The 18034-nt window shown below is 45.9% G+C and overlaps 4 protein-coding genes across 5 annotated transcripts in view; 1 reads left to right on the top strand and 3 right to left on the bottom strand.

The window, feature by feature from the left end:
• Positions 1-2817, bottom strand: part of ralgps2 (Ral GEF with PH domain and SH3 binding motif 2) — a 60337-nt gene extending 57520 nt beyond the window's left edge. For both annotated transcript variants that reach the window (XM_076152923.1, XM_076152924.1), the window contains exon 1: positions 2692-2817. The gene's annotated coding sequence lies outside the window, so the exon portion shown is untranslated. The remainder of the gene's footprint in view (positions 1-2691) is intronic.
• Positions 2818-3406: 589 nt separating this feature from the next.
• Positions 3407-5100, bottom strand: coa7 (cytochrome c oxidase assembly factor 7). The gene is made up of 3 exons (XM_076153006.1): positions 4711-5100; positions 4469-4609; positions 3407-4033 (listed from the first exon to the last, which is right to left on the bottom strand). Exons 1-3 carry the CDS (start codon positions 4814-4816, stop codon positions 3588-3590), a joined length of 693 nt encoding a protein of 230 aa, XP_076009121.1. The 5' UTR covers positions 4817-5100; the 3' UTR covers positions 3407-3587.
• A 31-nt stretch (positions 5101-5131) lies between these two features.
• On the top strand, positions 5132-12243 carry zyg11 (zyg-11 family member, cell cycle regulator). Its single transcript, XM_076153004.1, has 18 exons — positions 5132-5549; positions 5819-5984; positions 6363-6574; positions 6685-6999; positions 7093-7206; positions 7333-7449; positions 7525-7665; positions 7765-7941; positions 8165-8229; positions 8330-8429; positions 8516-8566; positions 8669-8830; positions 8974-9021; positions 9112-9309; positions 9400-9452; positions 9619-9716; positions 9823-10021; positions 10855-12243. Exons 1-17 carry the CDS (start codon positions 5526-5528, stop codon positions 10011-10013), a joined length of 2232 nt encoding a protein of 743 aa, XP_076009119.1. The 5' UTR covers positions 5132-5525; the 3' UTR covers positions 10014-10021; positions 10855-12243.
• Positions 12069-17135, bottom strand: echdc2 (enoyl CoA hydratase domain containing 2). The gene is made up of 11 exons (XM_076153005.1): positions 16839-17135; positions 16145-16212; positions 15986-16073; positions 15815-15901; positions 15478-15570; positions 14458-14514; positions 14267-14329; positions 14066-14190; positions 13293-13343; positions 13164-13211; positions 12069-12999 (listed from the first exon to the last, which is right to left on the bottom strand). Exons 1-11 carry the CDS (start codon positions 17077-17079, stop codon positions 12922-12924), a joined length of 999 nt encoding a protein of 332 aa, XP_076009120.1. The 5' UTR covers positions 17080-17135; the 3' UTR covers positions 12069-12921.
• Between the last annotated feature and the right edge of the window lie 899 nt (positions 17136-18034).

The following is an 18034-nucleotide window of genomic DNA, read 5'->3' as shown; positions in this document are numbered from 1 at the left end:
GTGTTCCGTCCCTTTCTCTTGTATACACACACACGGCTCTGATTTTGAGAGGGGAGTTTCATTTCACACACACAGATGTAATCTCTAACTAATCACATTTGCAGGCCTTGGACAGAGCAGTTCCACCACACTGCACAGATGGGCCCACATGCACTTGGCGGCGCTGGGATTAGCCCGAGCCCAGCAGTGGAGGAGGTATGTGGAGTCACTGTGGGAAGATTACAACAACCCGCTTGATGATCACATGGAGAAGAGTCTCCTCCAAGCCAGTCTTATCTGAAGGAGGCTAAAGCGAGTGTTGTTGCATCCGTGACTTAGTGTCCGGAGACGGAGCGCTCCGAATGATTTTTGCAACGTGATACGAGCTTGAATGATGAACTGCTGGCTTAGAGCGTCGCAAAGACAAAGCTTTTAGACGTGAATGATGTCTTATACACAAAGTGATGTAATTAAAAACAAAACAGCACTCTTCCCAAGTGAGCCAACAACACAACTAATGTGGACAACAAAGTAATTGCTGGATTGAGCACATCCTCCAGACAGATACACTGTTTCTGTTGGCAGGAGCCACATGTGCACCGGGACGGACGGCCTCGGTGTCAGGAAGAGAGACAAAGAACAGGATAAACCTAAAAATATACGGTGATAATTCAGTGCAGCGTTTCATAAATACATGTGTGGATGGGTCTGGATGGCTCAACTGTGTGAGTCTACACTTGGGCTTCTTTCCTATAAAGAGAATGGCCAAATCCTGAATGAACCATATTTGATTGGGTTAAGCTCTAAGCTCTATGAAGACTGCTGGAGTAGAGCCCTCCTGTCACACCCATCAGCTGCAAACCTCAACACAAAACATTCATTGGTAACCTCTGATGAAGTCGCAGCATTCTGGGGTTGGGGTTAAATCATACAATGCCAAATCGCACACACAAAAGGAATTCCAAACAGATTCCATCCCTGACATATGGAGGACAGAAGCCCTCCGGCATTTGGAAAGAATCAAGCTGCGTCTCCCTCTTATTGGTTAAACTTCAACTCCAATACTATCTAACCACTCAATCACAAAATGGTTTCAACAACGCTATGTCTGTCACCATCATTATTATCCAATTAATAAATACACTCAGAATCTATTTGAGTAACCAAAGGAGGTTTCTGAAGCCAAGTGAAACCGGTACAGTCTTCCCTACATAACACAACAGCACTACGCAGTGAAAGCATGGCAGTCATGAGTCTGAACCGGTGGCCTGTGGGTCATATGTTAAGTGTTGAGAACAGCAGCTCCACACAGCCATGCTAAATATCGATATGGAACATTCCTTAGCCCTTTAAAAGCGGGTCAGAGGGACGAACAGCAGCGTCACACACCGAGGGCCGGAACAGAAAGTGCGCTGGATAAGACGTTAGAGCAGAAGGAGGCTTTGTTTTAAAGAAAAAGAAGACAAGGCTGGCGATTCATTGTAAAACTAATTATGCTTGACAGATAACAGCTTGACCCGTTCAGGCGTGTGTATGTACGTACATGCAGTATATGATGATGACACTACTGGCTCAACAAAACACCTGAAGGAAACACAAATCAGGTTTAGATTACAAGAGAGTAGAGATTTGGAGCGACGGTTTAAGACTGATTGCCTTGACCAATGTTTCCACAGCACCAGTATGATATTAGAGTACAATAGTATAGTACATATACACAATAGTACTGATAGCGGGGCTGAGAGTTAAAGAATGGAGTGCAGCTCATTCAAATTCATCGCATTGATCCATAACTACAACATGAATGGAGGTTGAGAGAGTAATGGAGCTCTTTGCTGTACATGAAGCTCAGATCTGCCCTCATAAATAACTCCAAAACATCAGGGTCATGAAGCGGCGTCCCCCCTCTTCACCAGACCGACACCTCACCAACCTGCTGACCCGCTTTACAACACGACTTCATCACCCAAGCGTGTCATGAACTCAGATAAGCCACGGGGACACGCAGCATTGTTCGTGTGTGAACCCTCGCCACACCCAGAGCAGAGCAGCACCCCTGGGGCACCGAGCAGGGGTTCACCGCCACTGAGCCTCCAAGACCCGGGGAGCTCCTGCAGGGGGTGCGGCTGTTAGACACCAAACGGCGCTGAACTCCCTGATCTCCACAAACAGCGACACATGATGCGGTGACTGAAGTAAACAAAGTACAACAGAGCGGGACACAATTCGGAACAAGTCTCTCCTAGCTAAACCTTCAGCCTCAGCACAGCGGGGTTACATATCAGCGTGTTGCAACCCTCGCTAGCTTACGTTAGCTCAATAAAGGAGCGCATGATTTATTTAAATATTGCACTCATCTTCTTTGTGTGGCGGGGCGACTTAACATTCACGTGGGCGGTTAAGACAGGATCAAGTGTGCCTGAGTGGAGTAAACGACTGCACCCCGGCTTCTTCACATACTCTTCATCGCGACACCGTGTCCGGTTTCTGCGTCCGAATTAACTCCCCAGATCCTGATTCAACCCATGCAATTGAATTCGAGCTACTTTGATAATCGAGCATCCGGAAAATCAAAACAAACACACCCTAAATTGGTTATGGGGCTCACCGATGTGCTAGCTAGCTAGCGCGGTGACTTAGGGGAGGATTTCACGATGATGCTGCAAACAATAACAAACTTTGCCCCGGTGCCGTCAATAAGCCGTCACTCACCAAAGTGCGCAGTTTTCTTGTGTTTCGCTCTGATATTCCAGCTGGTTCATGAGCGCGACAGGCAGCTAACAGTGAAGCTAAAGGAGCTGAGAGCAGAGCGGCGCTCCGTAACAGCTGGGCTCTGTTTTGAATGAGGACCGAGGAGACGCACTGCCAGGGGGCGGGGCCTCCAGGGGCGGAGCCTCAGCCCACCCTCATCACGGCAGGGAGGCTTCATTTCAGCCTTTTACGTGGAGATGTCGAGCCATTTATACGACATATACATTTTTATCATAAAGTATCAGGTAAAATAATGGTACACCCGCTGCCATACCGCCCGTTGCCGTTGTGCCACCGCCACAGACATTAGCATTCTATCATTTTGGAAAGACTAAAGTTCATGTCTTTGATTTTGACTCCCCCTAGTGGTCTAGCATGGGTATGCACCATCAAACGAAACGAATTGTTCCACCTAGTGTACATACACAATACACAGTATATTCATATTTAAAAAATCTATTAAAAGGCTGATCTCTATACATCTGGAGTTGCAACAGCCCGCTGACCCTATAAGCTCATAACCCTAATCATTTGTAGACCATGCAGCCTATGATTTTAAATGGACTGTGCCTCTATAGTGTTTTTCTCCAGTGCTTTAGAATGACCTCACAAATGCAGAATAACTGATAACCAACAACATTTTAGACTTCATTGATTTAAATTTTTATTGGATTTAAATATTCTACTATACATTTGCCTTGCACACACTTCTACAAATAGCCTTGTGGTCTCCGAAATCTACTCTGCACATGACTATACATTAATCATCCATAAAATACAACAAATAAATCATTTAATAAGACATATGATGCAGCTGTACACAAACATGAGACTGATGATTTATTCAACTGTTATGTTCACTCCCCAAACTTGAGCTGCCTTTCCTTCTCCAAACCATGGAGCTCTTTTGCTCTATTTTTCAGCTCCTCTGCTTTCTTGTCATCCTTTTCCGTGCCGTCCCCAAGTTTGTACATGCGACTTGCATTGGCACAACCCCACACATGTCCCAGCTCACAAGCCTTGTTGGCATACTGCAAAGCTAGAGCCATATCTGGAGCCAGGCCCTTGGAGTTGCCCTCAATGAACAAAGCACTGAGGTTAAAACAGGATGGAGCGAAGCCTCCGGCGCATGCCTTCTCATAGTACTGCCGGGCTGTTGTATGGTCGGGTTCTCCTCCAATAGCTCGTCCATCATGAGCCAGCAGCCCAACGTTGTGGCAGGCATCAATAGATTTCTTTCCTCCAGCGGTACAGGAGCGCAGAAAGCAGGAGTAGGCTGTTTTCAGACACTGGGTCAGCCCACCTGTTGGACAGATCAGGAGATTTACCAACCTTAACACACTGTAGAGAAGTGATCACATTTGTCACTCAGGTATAATGTAGAAATGCCATTAAAGAGATAGATCTTCATTCAAAACATACATAAATTGAAGTATATAAAATATTGAATACATACTTCAGACTTTGGAGAATTGAATTATCGCTGGCTGTCAAGGGGTGGTTATGTTTTTGGAATAACCAATTCATCTATTATGTATGATATCTCTAAGTCTTTTAAATAAGAACTATATAAAATAATAAAAAGCCCATCAAAGGTATTTAATTTAACAACATGTAAATATACTGTGTTGCTTTGACTCCTCTGTCTCTACATGAACATAAAAGTAAACTTAAAACTAAAAATATATAACAAATGAATGCCTAAAAGCAGAAACACCAGCCCGGGTCAGGTCAGTACCTTTGCCTGTGACATGGTAAGCCCCCAGTTTGTAGCAGCTCTCTGCGTGTCCATTCGTCTCACAGTTGTATTTGAGCACTTGTGCTGTGGCTTCGTGGTTCTTCTTCACCCCCTCCAGGTATTCAGCAAGCCTTTTGCACCCTAAAACACAACAAGTAAACAGTTAGGTGAAGGTTCATTGAAACCTTAGTGCCCAGCTTTCAGCACCGTTGATCTGTGAACAGCACTGTAGGGGTTGTTACCTTCTGGATCTTTCTCTTTGTAGCACTGGAAGCTGTATTCTACACCCAAATTGTCCAAAAACTGCTTCACTTCGTTCTCATCTTCAAAGTTGATAAGTCCAGCCATGTTCCGATAGTCTCTCACCCTTCAAACAATCACACGTGTTACAGTCACAGCATCGAGCTTCTCGTTGTGACCTTGCTGCTGTGTGAACGAGTTAGTTAGCGCGCGATTCCTAATATTGTAGAGATCCTGAGGCACGATATCTTTAATCCTGTTGTTATTTCGTAAAACGTTACAATTACAAGTAACTCAGTAATCACGTTTCTTCTAAAAAAGCAAACCGGCTGTTAGAGAGAAGAACGCGGCTCTTTTGGAGGAGTTCTTCCTGGTACACTCGCACGTTCTAACCGGCTTCCGTAGCTCAGCCCCTCGCCAAACACTTCCAGTGTTGTGACCTTTGTTTACTGTCTGTCCAGTCCAAAATAGCTCTCAATATATTATGCTCCAACACGCCCCTTAATCCGGAGGAGCCGCCGGGGTCGCTCGACTACTTGGTGTTTGAAAAAATGAGTTCCAAAATCGCAGATAGCTTCCAACACTTCAGCACAGAAAGCGATTCCCCACAACAGAAACATCAAGTGAGCTAACAGCTAGCTAGCCGCTGCGCCGCTAACCATCGTCCCCGCTCAGTCGTTTCCAACAGATTAACGCGATGAACGCCACCAACTAACCAGCGGGATTAAGTGTCGGTGGACGGAAGGCAAGGGAAGAGGAGAATATACGTGGCGAATTAAAGACCAGTCTCGGTTGTAAAAGCTAAACAGACGTCACGATGGCCTGTAATTTCCTCAATTCGGTGAGTTACACATTTGCATTAAAGTCATTCACGTCAGATATTTTGCTCTGCTAATTCATTGCATTCTATTTGTGACTATGCAAATATAATTTCTTAGAATATGTAAATATTTGAATATGTCCAAGAAGAAGGCATGGCGAATTACAGTATTGGCCGCATTCTATTCAAGTGTGTAACTGCTCTCTCAGACCTGAATGGAACAGATCCCGTCCACTGTCAGAAGTGTGTTTAACCGTTTATTTGAAGGTAACATGTTCTCTTCCTCTCAGGATGAGTCGTGTCCAGCAGCTCTGACAGACCTGTGCCTGAGCTATGTGAGCCAGAACCTGGAGGGGTTCTGTGTGAAGCGGCCTGATGGCTCCCTGTGCTTCAGAGAGGCTGTGCTCTTTCCCCAGGAGCTGGCAGATCAGCTGCTGGCTAAGATGGCCACTGAAGGTAAAAGACTCTAAAGACCCTCCTGACCATGTTTTTCTTTAGAGTTTGTAATGTCTACTAAGCTCATAATAATTTGTGTGTGTTCTGTTTCGTGAGGCTCCTTCCTTCTTCTCGTCTTTTTAAAAGCTACAACTAAATGAAATGAAAGCTAAATGATGGAGGCCAGCAAAACCAATAACTAAAATAGAAAGGGTTAAAACCTTGTACAACTAAATGGAAAATGAAAGCAAATTTAAAAATCATATTGACCTTTGCCATGTAGAATCTTAAGAGATTTTGCAGCATAGCAACAGTACATACAGTGCCCAGCAACAAGTAAGTTTGTTTGTTTTGACTTGAATCTCAGAGTTCAAACTTCAGACTTCCCCTCTGTCGCAGGTCTGCTGAACGACAGCACAGTGGGAGTGTTTCGAAACTGTGAATACCTCCGCTTAAGGCGAGCGTGCATCCGTACAGCTCGCATCTCTGCAGAAGCCTTCCAGAAAGCTCTCTGTCCTCACAGGCTGCTGGAGCTGGACGCCGCAAGGGTCAACGCAGACCTGACCATCACTGACATACTGCAGGGGCTGGCCACTAATAAAGACTGCCAGGTAAAGTCACAGTCTGTCTAAATAGACTATCAAATCACTTCTTCCACCCTCGCTTTTTAAAAGAATAGTACTGGTCAGTCCCGTGTTTTGAGTTTTATCTTTCCTTCCAGTCCCTCCAGCGGCTGGTCTTAAGCGGTCTCACCATGTCGTCCCTGGAGGAGCCGATCCGTTATCGCTTCAGCTCCCTCCAGGGTCTGCGCTCGCTCTCTCTAGCCAACGTGGACTTCTACGACTCTGGGCTGTCAGATGTGTGTTCCCTCCCTCGGCTGGAGAGTCTGGATCTCTCCAACACGTCAGTCACCAACCTGAATCCCCTGCTGGGCCTGAAGGAGAGGCTGCGTTCACTCACCCTGCACCAGATGAAGAGGCTGGAGATGAGCACTGCCCAACTGCTGGGAGTCATCGGGCAGCTGGATGTGTTACAGGTCAGTGGACGGATAGATGCTGAGAGCAAAATAAAGAATACAGGCCACCCTTCTTTGTGTTGGGCATGAAATCATATTTTCCTCCTTCTGCAGCACCTGGACATCAGTGATGATAAGCAGTTCACCTCTGACGTGGCTCGTCAGCTGCTGGGACAGCCGGGGATCCTGCCCGCTCTCATCTCGCTGGACGTCTCGGGGAGGAAACAGGTGCGTTTTTCGTTTGCGTCAACGAACGTTTGCGAGTCGTAAAGCAAGAGTGCACACAGATTTCAGGATGTAGACGTGTGACGTTGCTGTTGTGTGTGTGTGTGTGTGTGTGTGTGAATGATACAGGTGACCGATGCAGCTGTGAAGGCGTTTGTTGAGGAGAGACCAGGGATGACCTTTATGGGACTGCTGGCCACAGATGCAGGGTTTTCTGACTTTCTTTCTGGAGAAGGAAATCTCAAGGTCAGTCTTGATGCATCTGCCGACCTCTACACTCAAGAACAAGTGTGCTTAAATGTCTTTATTGTGTGGGCACAGGTAACGGGAGAAGCCAATGAGACTCAGATCTGCGAGGCCCTGCGTCGGTACAGCGAGAGAGAAGGGTTTGTGAGAGAAGCTCTGTTTCATCTGTTCAGCCTGACACACGTCATGGAGAAGCCACGGCCGGATATTCTCAAGGTGCAAACGCAGAATCGTCTTTGAGAAGAACACACTCAGGTTTACCTTTCAGCTTCCTCTCTCAATAACACACGCTCTTCCTCTCTTGTGGTTCTCCAGCTGGTCGTCTTGGGCATGAAGAATCACCCTGCAACCCTCAATGTCCAGCTGGCTGCGAGTGCCTGTGTGTTCAACCTGACCAAGCAGGATCTAGCGGCGGGGATGCCTGTCCGACTGCTGAGTACAGTCACCCAACTGCTGCTGGAGGCCATGAGGACCTTCCCCAACCACCAACAGGTACCCTGAGCTTCACACTGCCTTTGTATCAATCACAGAAGCTAAATGAAACCACAGCTGCAGGTCTGCATCAAGCACAAATGGGTTGATGCTACTGTAAATAGCTTTTTTGGAGGTTTCTCAGGCTTCAAATGATCCAAACGGTCAACATAACATCACAACATCACTGGACCTTAACAGACTGAGTTTGTCCTGATATACACTTTGGTTCCTTTGTCTTCAGCTGCAGAAGAACTGTCTGCTGTCTTTGTGCAGCGATCGCATTCTACAGGAGGTCCCGTTCAACAGGTGAGAGATAGAAATACAATAGAAATGTTGGTGGACAAATACTTGACACTTGACACTGTTTGTTTCCAATACCCGTTTGCTCCCTCTGATTGTTTTCCAGGTTCGAAGCTGCCAAGCTGGTGATGCAGTGGCTCTGCAATCATGAGGACCAGAACATGCAGAGGATGGCTGTGGCTATCATCTCCATCCTGGCTGCTAAGGTATATTTATCCCTTTGTTCAGGCATTCTTGGCCCGTATGCAGAGATATTCTTGTACATTTACTAGCAGAAGTTTTCCTTTTTTAGCTGTCCACAGAGCAGACGGCACAGTTGGGGGCGGAGCTCTTCATAGTGAGGGTAAGCGTCTCCTCTTTGAAGTTATATTGTTCTGACATTAGTGATGAACAGAAAGAGGTTTTTGGCTTCATGCTGCGCTCTCCTCTCTCTTCTCGCCTGAAGCAACTGCTCCACATCGTGCGTCAGAAGGCGACTCAAGGCGTGGTGGATGCCACCCTGAAGTTCACCCTCAGTGCCCTGTGGAACCTCACTGATGAGTCGCCAACAACCTGCCGCAACTTCATTGAGAACCAGGGGCTGGAACTGTTCATTAAAGTGCTGGAGGTACTGAAGAATATGAAGTGTGCTCACAAACACACACAGAGAACTACAGAGCAAACATCATTCTACTTAATGCTCACACATATTGCTTAGGGGACAGGCAGACTCACCTCCTTTGTGTCACCTCCTCCCTCACCTCTCTGCAGTCCTTCCCCAGTGAGTCGTCTATTCAGCAGAAGGTTCTGGGCCTGCTGGTGAGTGTACTCCTCTTATGTTACCCTTTAATTGACTACATGATTACTAAACTAAACTCATTATTTTCTGGTGGCCCTGTTGTTGTGTAGAACAACATAGCAGAGGTCGGGGAGCTGCACAGAGAGCTGATGGTGCAGGGATTCCTGGGCCACATCCGGGATCTGCTGCACAGCCCTGAGGTGGAGGTCAGCTACTTTGCAGCGGGGATCCTGGCTCACCTGACCTCCAGAGGACAGGAGGCCTGGACACTCAGCCTGGCTTTGAGGGCTTCACTCCTGGAGCAGCTGGTGAGCATTAGCGACATGTGCACATAAACATCATCATCATCTGGAAATATCTGCTTGGTTCTCATACATTTCTGTGACTTTCCTCTGTAGCATTCAGCCATCATGAAGTGGCCGACACCAGAGTGTGAGATGGTGGCCTACAGGTGAGATATAGTCCCTCTATATTAAGGATATAAAGAATAAGAATAATGCAATTACACAAAGACAAGTAGATCCAGACCTCACCCAGTATTTCCCAGCATGACATTACATAACATTACATTACAATGACATCTAATACATGTACTGTTATGCTCTCTTGTTCTGTAGGTCTTTTAACCCTTTCTTTCCCCTCCTGGAGTGCTTTCACACCCCTGGCGTCCAACTGTGGGCTGCATGGGCCATGCAACACGTCTGCAGCAAGAACGGTGAGACGCCAACGCATCCACTTATCTCACTATCATTTACAGTTTAGCACTACGCACCAATCCAAAACTGGATTTGATCTGATGTGGTGTCAACCCCCCTGTGCAGCCTCTCGGTATTGCAGCATGCTGTTGGAGGAAGGAGGCCTGCAGCAGCTGGAGCTCGTCCAGGCTCACCCACAGACCCACAAAGACGTCAAAAGGTTGGCTGAGAGCATTCTGGAGAGCCTACAGCGCCACAGAGCCCGCACAGGCCAGCCCGCGCACACACACATCTGCCGCCGCCCGCCACCACAGTAACTACAGAGGTAAACGCAAACATACTATATGAACAGTCTCATCGTCTTCATTCTCCCTACACCTGGGATTGGCAACCTTAAAGTTACAATGCAACACATCTTACTCTTCTAATTAGAGAGAGTGTGTGTGTGTACATTGTTCAAGGGTGTGCATAGGGTGCTTTTCATGTCATTGGCATTTATATTTACATTAACAAATGACAGTGGGAGATGGGCGACATGAACAGAGTCATGAATGATGTCACAGTTGTTAATTGCATCATCATAAATGATGTCACCATGCTGTAGAACAATGGGCAGGGTAAAGCTTCTGTCTATCCTCTTTTAGACCCATTTTCAGTGCAGAAGCTTACCGATGATGGACACTATCTAAACAAACTGGCTTGTCCTTAATCCGGAACACAATTAGCTCTTATCTTGCAGTCGGCACACACAGCCCCGCCTTTAGCAAGATCATCCTAGATGATTGAAGGAAACAGCTCGACAGGTCAGAGTCACCTATGAATCTGTTCCTCTGGTGTCCAGTGTCACCTTGACATTTAGCCATTTAGCTGTCACTCCACCCTGGTGTCGGGCAGCAGGTTTGTTTTTGTTCTCTTTATCATTGCACGCCAGCGGAGAACAGAAGCTGCAGTGATGACATGATGAAGGAACGGCCTTAAGGGCTTATTATGCCACAGCCTTTCATAAAGCACAGCACATGTTCTGGATGACTATTATACTGACAACCAGCATTAAATTGTTTTTCTTCACCAAGATCAGATGTTCAGATTCATGTCACAACCAAAGTCACATGTTATTGACAGGAGCACGATATTAATACTGTCCATTTTGTCTCTTAGACACCGCAGCTCTTTGACTGAGGAGAACTTCACCCCATTACAGGAGCTCACTACAAGTGATGGGTGTGTGTTTGCCTATTCCACACACACACACTCACACACACACACATTGACCAGCAAACCCTAAAAAGTACATAGGAGACAAAGACTTTGCAATTCTTGCACACACTCAACTTATTTATTTTGTCTGTTTCCAAACAAAACTATTTCTGTGTGCGATTCATGTAATAAATATGAAATGATGAGAAGACCTTTGGCTCAATGAACCTCCATCACACTGAGGTTTGTGTTTGTGTTCAGTCTGCCATCGGCGTCGTGATGATTTTTGTACCCAAAGCCTTTTAGTGCACACACACAAATATCAATCTGAGATGGTAGGTCAGGACCCGAGGGGTCCGTTTGGATGAATTGGTTGATCTAGCTTGTTAAATATTTGCATGATGTTGTGAGCTCAAGCATGCTGGATTCTGTCTGAATGCTTGTGTGCTGTTCATTTTAGGAATGCCTGCAATATTACTGCTCTCTCCTCTTTTAGTCTTTTATCAACGAATGCCTTTAATGTGGCATGACGGGGCATTAGCCTGGGGTGTATTCAGTGGGTTGAAATGTTTAAAACATTACAGATGAAAATCTGAAATGGTTTGTGTATTCAGTAAGCGTTACTGTTGTGCAATTTATTATCCTTTTCTTTACTAAAGGTTTGACGACCTTACAGCAGTCTTATCAGTGGCAAAAGCATCCGTGCTGTAAACCAAGCATGGAGTTGTTAATGATTTGCAGAAATATCAGAATACTAATGATCACTTATGTCTGGAGAGACGAAATGCCCTTGTGGACATAAATGGCAATAATAATTTGAACAATGAAGTCATGATTGGAATTGGACGCAGCTGCTTTCTCCTTGAACATTCTGTTTCTGTAAATATTTGTGCTTCCCAATGTCTTGAGTGTCTTAAAGACAGAGATGGCCATTTGGTGTGAGCGTGTGTGTATGTACATCTGTACAACCAGCTGCATCTTAACCAGTGTATTTAATTTGTACATAAGATAGGAGAAGGAGAACTCGTTTAGCTTTGGCTGAATAGGTGGCACAGAAACATACTGTATATTCAATGTTTGTTTGTTTGTTTATCTGATTTAGCCATACATGTGGGACAAAAGAGGGGTAGAATAAGTGAGTGGTGAAGGGGAATGAATGAAACACACCTACAGTACTCTCTCTCTGTGCTCTGGATCTTTATAATGACGTCATCATCAGTCTCTGTACAGCTGAGTCTGATGGGGAGTTCAAAGTCCCGACACAACAACGTTACAGATTAAACAGTAAAGTATCAGTTGCACCAAATTCCTGACTTACGGGGTAGATTCATTGAAATTAATAAAACAAACTGAATTACAAGGAAAAGTTTACTTTCGAATAATGGCAAGCAGAATTGCCAACAACCTTCAGGTGTGGAGTGTCTGGCCTGGTTCCTGTCACCGTTCTATGCGTTTGCTACTTATGTATGAGTCCTGATCTGATCCGTTTCATCGAAGGAATGTTTTGTATGCAAAAGCCGTAGCTGAGGGAGAGACTGATTTGTTATTGTAGCTCCTCACCTCTTGTATTGTTCAGTGGAGCCCCTGATACTGATCCTGACCCTGATCCTGACCCTGGATGCTTCAAAACTAATTAATTCAGGCCCCCCAAAAAAAAGTAAAGATCTCAATTATTGACTGTGCCATTTTGTTGCTGAAGGTAATGTTTTCAAGTTTTAAAAATAAAGAATGTACATTCCCATAAACCAGAGATCAGAATTCTGTTGCGTTTGTGTTCAGTGACTTCACATTAATGCGTCATATATAACCTGAGGATGGATCAAATGAAAAGCAGCTCTCAGCTCTCTGAATGTCATAAAAGCAAACAACACACACACCGCTGAATACTAATGACGACCTCAGCTAATGTATTGACGATAAACACAGGTGATCAATGGGGCTTAATTGCCGATCAGACTGGAGGCTATGGAAGCGTGCATCTGTCTTCATCTCTGCCAGAGAGATAAGTCCAGTAACTCTTAATGTGTGTTATTCTCCAGTGTACCGTGGAGGTCTCTTCTCTATGAAGGCAGCCATGCCCTCCTGTCTGTCCCGGGTGGGAATGACCTGACAAGGAAGGACAAATGTTAAGTTTAGTTTAGTGAGATTCAGCAGCAGTATGTGTGCAGAACCGTTACATTCAAAGATGAGCAGGACTTCTCTGCCAGTTGTACTGAATATTTCACAGGACAACAAACTGTTAAACGTATTCTGTAGATGCAGGAACTTACCCGGGCGTAACACATCCTCTCTATTGCCATTGCTGAAGTGATGTCAACCTGTGAGAGAACATTAACGGTAAGAAAACCTCTAATATGCATTATATACAGTATATAATGTGAGTTTATGAGTCATTTTACCTCAAAGCCCTGATTCATCGCCTCTTTGGCCATTCTGACAGCAATAGGAGCCTGTGCGACAGAAATGAACACACACTCTGTTTATATACTGGTGCACTGACATCAACATGAGGTCAAACATGGGATAGATGCTGCAGAAGTACAAGCATGACCACAGCAGCGTTTATCTTAGTCATTAAGTCCAGTTGTAGGAGCTGCATACACTTCATCCACCAATTACAGAGGCTGTCTCCCAGCCCTCAACTGCTTGTGGGGAAATGTTCCATACCCCTCTAATAATTCAAGCGCGCCTCAGGAAATGAGAGAAATATCAGACTTCAGCGACTTCAGCTTGTTATTTCCTCCAACATCCCACCTCATTTCCACTCCATGCAAACACATGTCAATCACTTCATTCACACCAGCAAGCCCATGTGTCTGACTGCGTGGATGTGTGTGTGTGTGTGTGTGTGTGTATTTTGTGCTATTAGTGGTCCATTTCTCCACTCGGCTGCCACTCTGGCCCGGCCGACTGCAGGCATCTTAACTGGAGTGAAAGAAATACGGGACGACAGAGGCCTGGAGAGGAGAAACAGAGGAGACAGACGAGGGAAAGGGAGAGATAGAGGAATGTTTGTGAGAGGCAGATAAGAAGAAGCGGAGGAGATGAGCTGACGAGCAGGGGGAAGAGGAGGCAGCAGGGAGGAGAGAGGGAAAGGGAGCGGAGGAGGTGAGAGAGAGGCTCCCTGCCTGGAGGAGGATTACGCGAGTATGTAAACAAAATGTATTCTAACCTGGGGCAGGATCTCTCTGGCCAGGCTGACTGCCTCTCTGTAGGCACAATCTCCTGTCTGATTCTGTTCTATCGCTCTGTTTACAAGCCCCATCTCCAGAGCTGTCTGTCCTCCCACACGTTTACCTGATAGAGACAGACAGTCGGGGCCCATGAGCATTCAGAGCCGACATCAACATGTGAGTGTTTCCGTTAATACAACCTGTGAAGATGAGCTCTTTGGCCAGAGAGATCCCCACGATCCTCGGTAGCCGCTGACTGCCCCCTGCAGGACAAACCACCTCAAGGTCAAGTTGTTGCTCTCTATGCAGACACACCCAACATGATACACCACGTACAAGGTCGTTTATGAGTGCGTGAGTGCGAGCGTAAATGCGCAAACGCTTGTCTTACCCGCCCCTGGGAGCAATCCCCGCGTGGTCTCAATCAGACCCATCTGTGCCGAACACACTGAAACACACACAGAGGACAGTTGAAGGTCTGTGCTGCTGTGTGTCATTAGGCTGGGGACGCCATAAAGTCTGACTGATGCCTCTGTCAGAGCAGCTCACACAAAACACCTGCTCACCTCGCACATCTCAGCCCCACCAATCACAGAGCTGTCACAAGTGATTTAACCAATCACATGTAGATTCAGCAACATGAGCAGTCAGACAGATGTGTCTAGACTCACACAGTGGCATCGGTCCCCAAGATCATCAAAACCTCATTATTGGCCAGTAGAAACAATGTCAAATAAGGTCTCTACCTTATTGTTTTGAGAGTCTAAGAGTAATGTTTCTTTTTATAGAAGAATACGTTATCATTTGATGAAGGTAACATGAATCCTCACAAACAACTCAACAGTTGTCAGACATAAAATACGACAGATCTCTCTTCCATACATTCCAGCAACAAATTCAGACACATTTTTCCATCTTCCTTAAGGAAAAAAACTTACCTGAGAATGTTCCTTAAATTTTCAACTGAAATTTTCAACTTTTTGAAAATTTGACACTTCCACAAAGTCCAGGTATTTAAATGCTAGATAAATGCAACTAAACTAAATGAACAAAATAAATGACAGCACAAGAAGAGAAAGCGGCATCATTTCTGTTTAAACCGGTCTGATCTCCTCTCGTTTACACTGAGGGGATCCAGGGTCGAGTCGAGAGAAACATCACTTAGTGGATTCAACGCAGATGCAACCTTCCTCCCCTCCCCTCCCCTCTCCTCTCCTCTCCTCTCCTCTCCTCTCCTCTCCTGCTCAGACTCAGCCACTGATCAGATATGATTGGTGACAACTGTGAAGAGAACATGTCATCCCCCTCTCCAGTCCCATTAGACCTACAGCCCTGAAGGAAGGAGGGAAGGAGGACTGCAGTGTGTCCATCAGCTCGGGGTCGGAAAGTAAAGATTGCAGAGGACACTCACCAGCAGTGCGAAGGTCACAGGCCAAGGCCAGCTCCAGTCCCCCACCCAGGGCCACGCCGTCCAATGCTGCAATGGTCGGCATGGGCAACGATGCTGTGGACACATGCAGAGAGGTGAGTTCACCTCCATATATACTCACTATGTATCTATACTGCATATGGACCTAATTAGGATGTGTGGTGAAGGAAAGGTGAGGCTAATCCTCTGGGTGCAAGCGGTGACATTTCAGAGAGGACATGTATAGTAGACTGCTGATAAGAAAAACAAAGATATTATGAGAAATGAAGAGAAGATGATCCAGGGTTCTCCCCCTCCTCCTCCCCCTCCTCCTCCTCACCTATCTGAGTCATGAGGGATCGCAGGCCGTGAACAAATAGATCCGACTCTGAGTCATTCATCAGGGCTCTCTCCTTCAAGTCAGCACCTAAATGCATCACAAACAGATGACATCATACATTTTGATCAGTGATACAGAAGCCCGGCGGGTTTTTAACGCCTTCCAACTCACCTGCACAGAACACGCCAGGGACCAGACTCCTGAAGATGACCACACGTGCGGAAGAGTCACCGGACAGATTAGACAGCAGCTCCTTCATCTGCACACACAGGAGGGTGTGTGTGTCTGAATGCATGCTGTGACCGAGTGGTGATGTAGAGGTCAGCTTACCTGTGACACAAACACGTGGCCCAGGGCGTTTCTTGCCTTGTGTCGGCACATCAGCACCTCCACGATCCCTGAAAGAGAGAGACAGCAACAGGGAAAATGTAAGTAAGAGTTTAGAGGCGGAGCTAATGAATATCTTCTTAGACATTATGTGTGTGTGTATGTTTTGATTCAGTTGGTCAAAGAGGGCATAACTTTGTCTTGATTGACTATTCTCCAAATAATAACACTGCACCTGATGTGTGTGTGTACTTCCTCATGTCTGATGCTTTCTTCAATAACAATATTATTAGTATAATCACTCTCGTCTGGTTTGTACATTCTAATCCCAGGAAATGTTCCCAGACCAAAGCAGTTAACAAGCAGCTCATATTGAAACTATTTGTCAATACATGTTCCTGTTAGTTGTACTGGTCACTTCCTCTGCCTGGAATGGCTGCAGAAGTGCTAAACTAATGCACAACTGTCATCATGGTGGGAACACAACACCTCTGATACTCTGTCTACACAACAATATGTCATCTGTGTGTGTGTGTGTGTGTGTGTGTGTGTGTGTGTGTGTGTGTGTGTGTGTGTGTGTGTGTGTGTGTGTGTGTGCGCGTATATGTGTGTGTGTGTGTGTGTGTGTGTGTGTGTGTGTGTGTGTGTGTGTGTGTGTGTGTGTGTGTGTGTGTGTGTGTTTTAACCAGTTTCCCACCTTCATCTTCTCCATCTAGTCGCTGTACCTTCACCTCAGTAGCACCTGCCGCCTCGGTGTGCTGCCTGCGGTTGTGAGCGCGAGTGTATCCCGGCAGAGAGCGGCCGCCGTCGGCTAGCAGTCGCGCTCCGTCACGGGGAATCAGACGGGGAGTTCCGCCGTGGATACTGCGCACGACTACACCCAAACACCGCCACGACGAGCACCGCGGCCGTGCGAGTGTGTGTAGGAGAGACGCCATGGTTAGTTGTACTTTTGCTCTACTTAATGAGGAAGTTTGTCCACAAAGGTTGCAGGGAGTTTGCGCAGATGTGTCCCGGTGAGAAGGGGAGGGACTTAGATCCAACTTTCAAAGTCAAAGCTATAATTTGACATATTTAAAATATTTGTGAATGTGTTTTTGTAGTGATGGCAGAGAAACAACAACAACAAACAGGACCATGTATGCTTCCTTTGTGTACTAAAGTGATCAGGGATGATTTACTTGGCTGCATTCAGGAAGTCAAGTCTTATTTTGGCTCACTTGATGACAAAAATGTATTTTAATTTGGGTTTTTTTCATCCACAAACACAATACCTCATCATCTTCTTTCACAAATGTTATTTTTTTCCATTCTCATTTATAGTTAATTAGGGGAAAGCTATGAACCAGCACTGGAAAGACAAAACAGACATTAGTGTTCATTCTACATCAAGTCCTTTAGTTTAGCAGCTGTGTAAAGTTGATTACCACATCATAGTGTGAAGAGCCTGGGTTTGGTGCCTGTGAACAACTGTGAGATGATACATTTGAGTGACCTCTTATCTCTGAGAGCAGAAGGCCCAACATCAGTTTAGAGGCCCTGAGAAGAGCAAACTGCAGGAGGGTTCCAGGATCAAGTTAGGAGGCCTGAACTGCCAGACCAAAGGTAATGAACCTGATCTTGTAGCGCTCCTGCTGACATGATGTTGTCAGGTTTCAGGTTTCTCCACTGCTCTTCAGGGCGAGTGCCTCCACCAGATGCAGAAAGAGCAATAACAATGAAAATGACATGCTGGAGTAGAAATGGATCATTTTAAATGTGTTTTTAATCAGCTACAAATCAGCACAGAGCAGTACCTGTTGTATAATGGGAAGTATTTCTCATCCTGGAAATCCACCGGCGCTGAAACGTCTGGTGGCTTTGTGCCAAACATACCTGGAGAGAATAGGTATT

This window comes from Genypterus blacodes, unplaced genomic scaffold (assembly GCF_046128005.1).
Source record: "Genypterus blacodes isolate CSIRO-AG114 ecotype Tasmania unplaced genomic scaffold, CSIRO-AGI_Gbla_v1 ptg000058l_1, whole genome shotgun sequence".
NCBI classification, from domain to species: Eukaryota; Metazoa; Chordata; class Actinopteri; order Ophidiiformes; family Ophidiidae; genus Genypterus; species Genypterus blacodes.
This window is presented reverse-complemented; position numbering and strand designations above follow the sequence as displayed.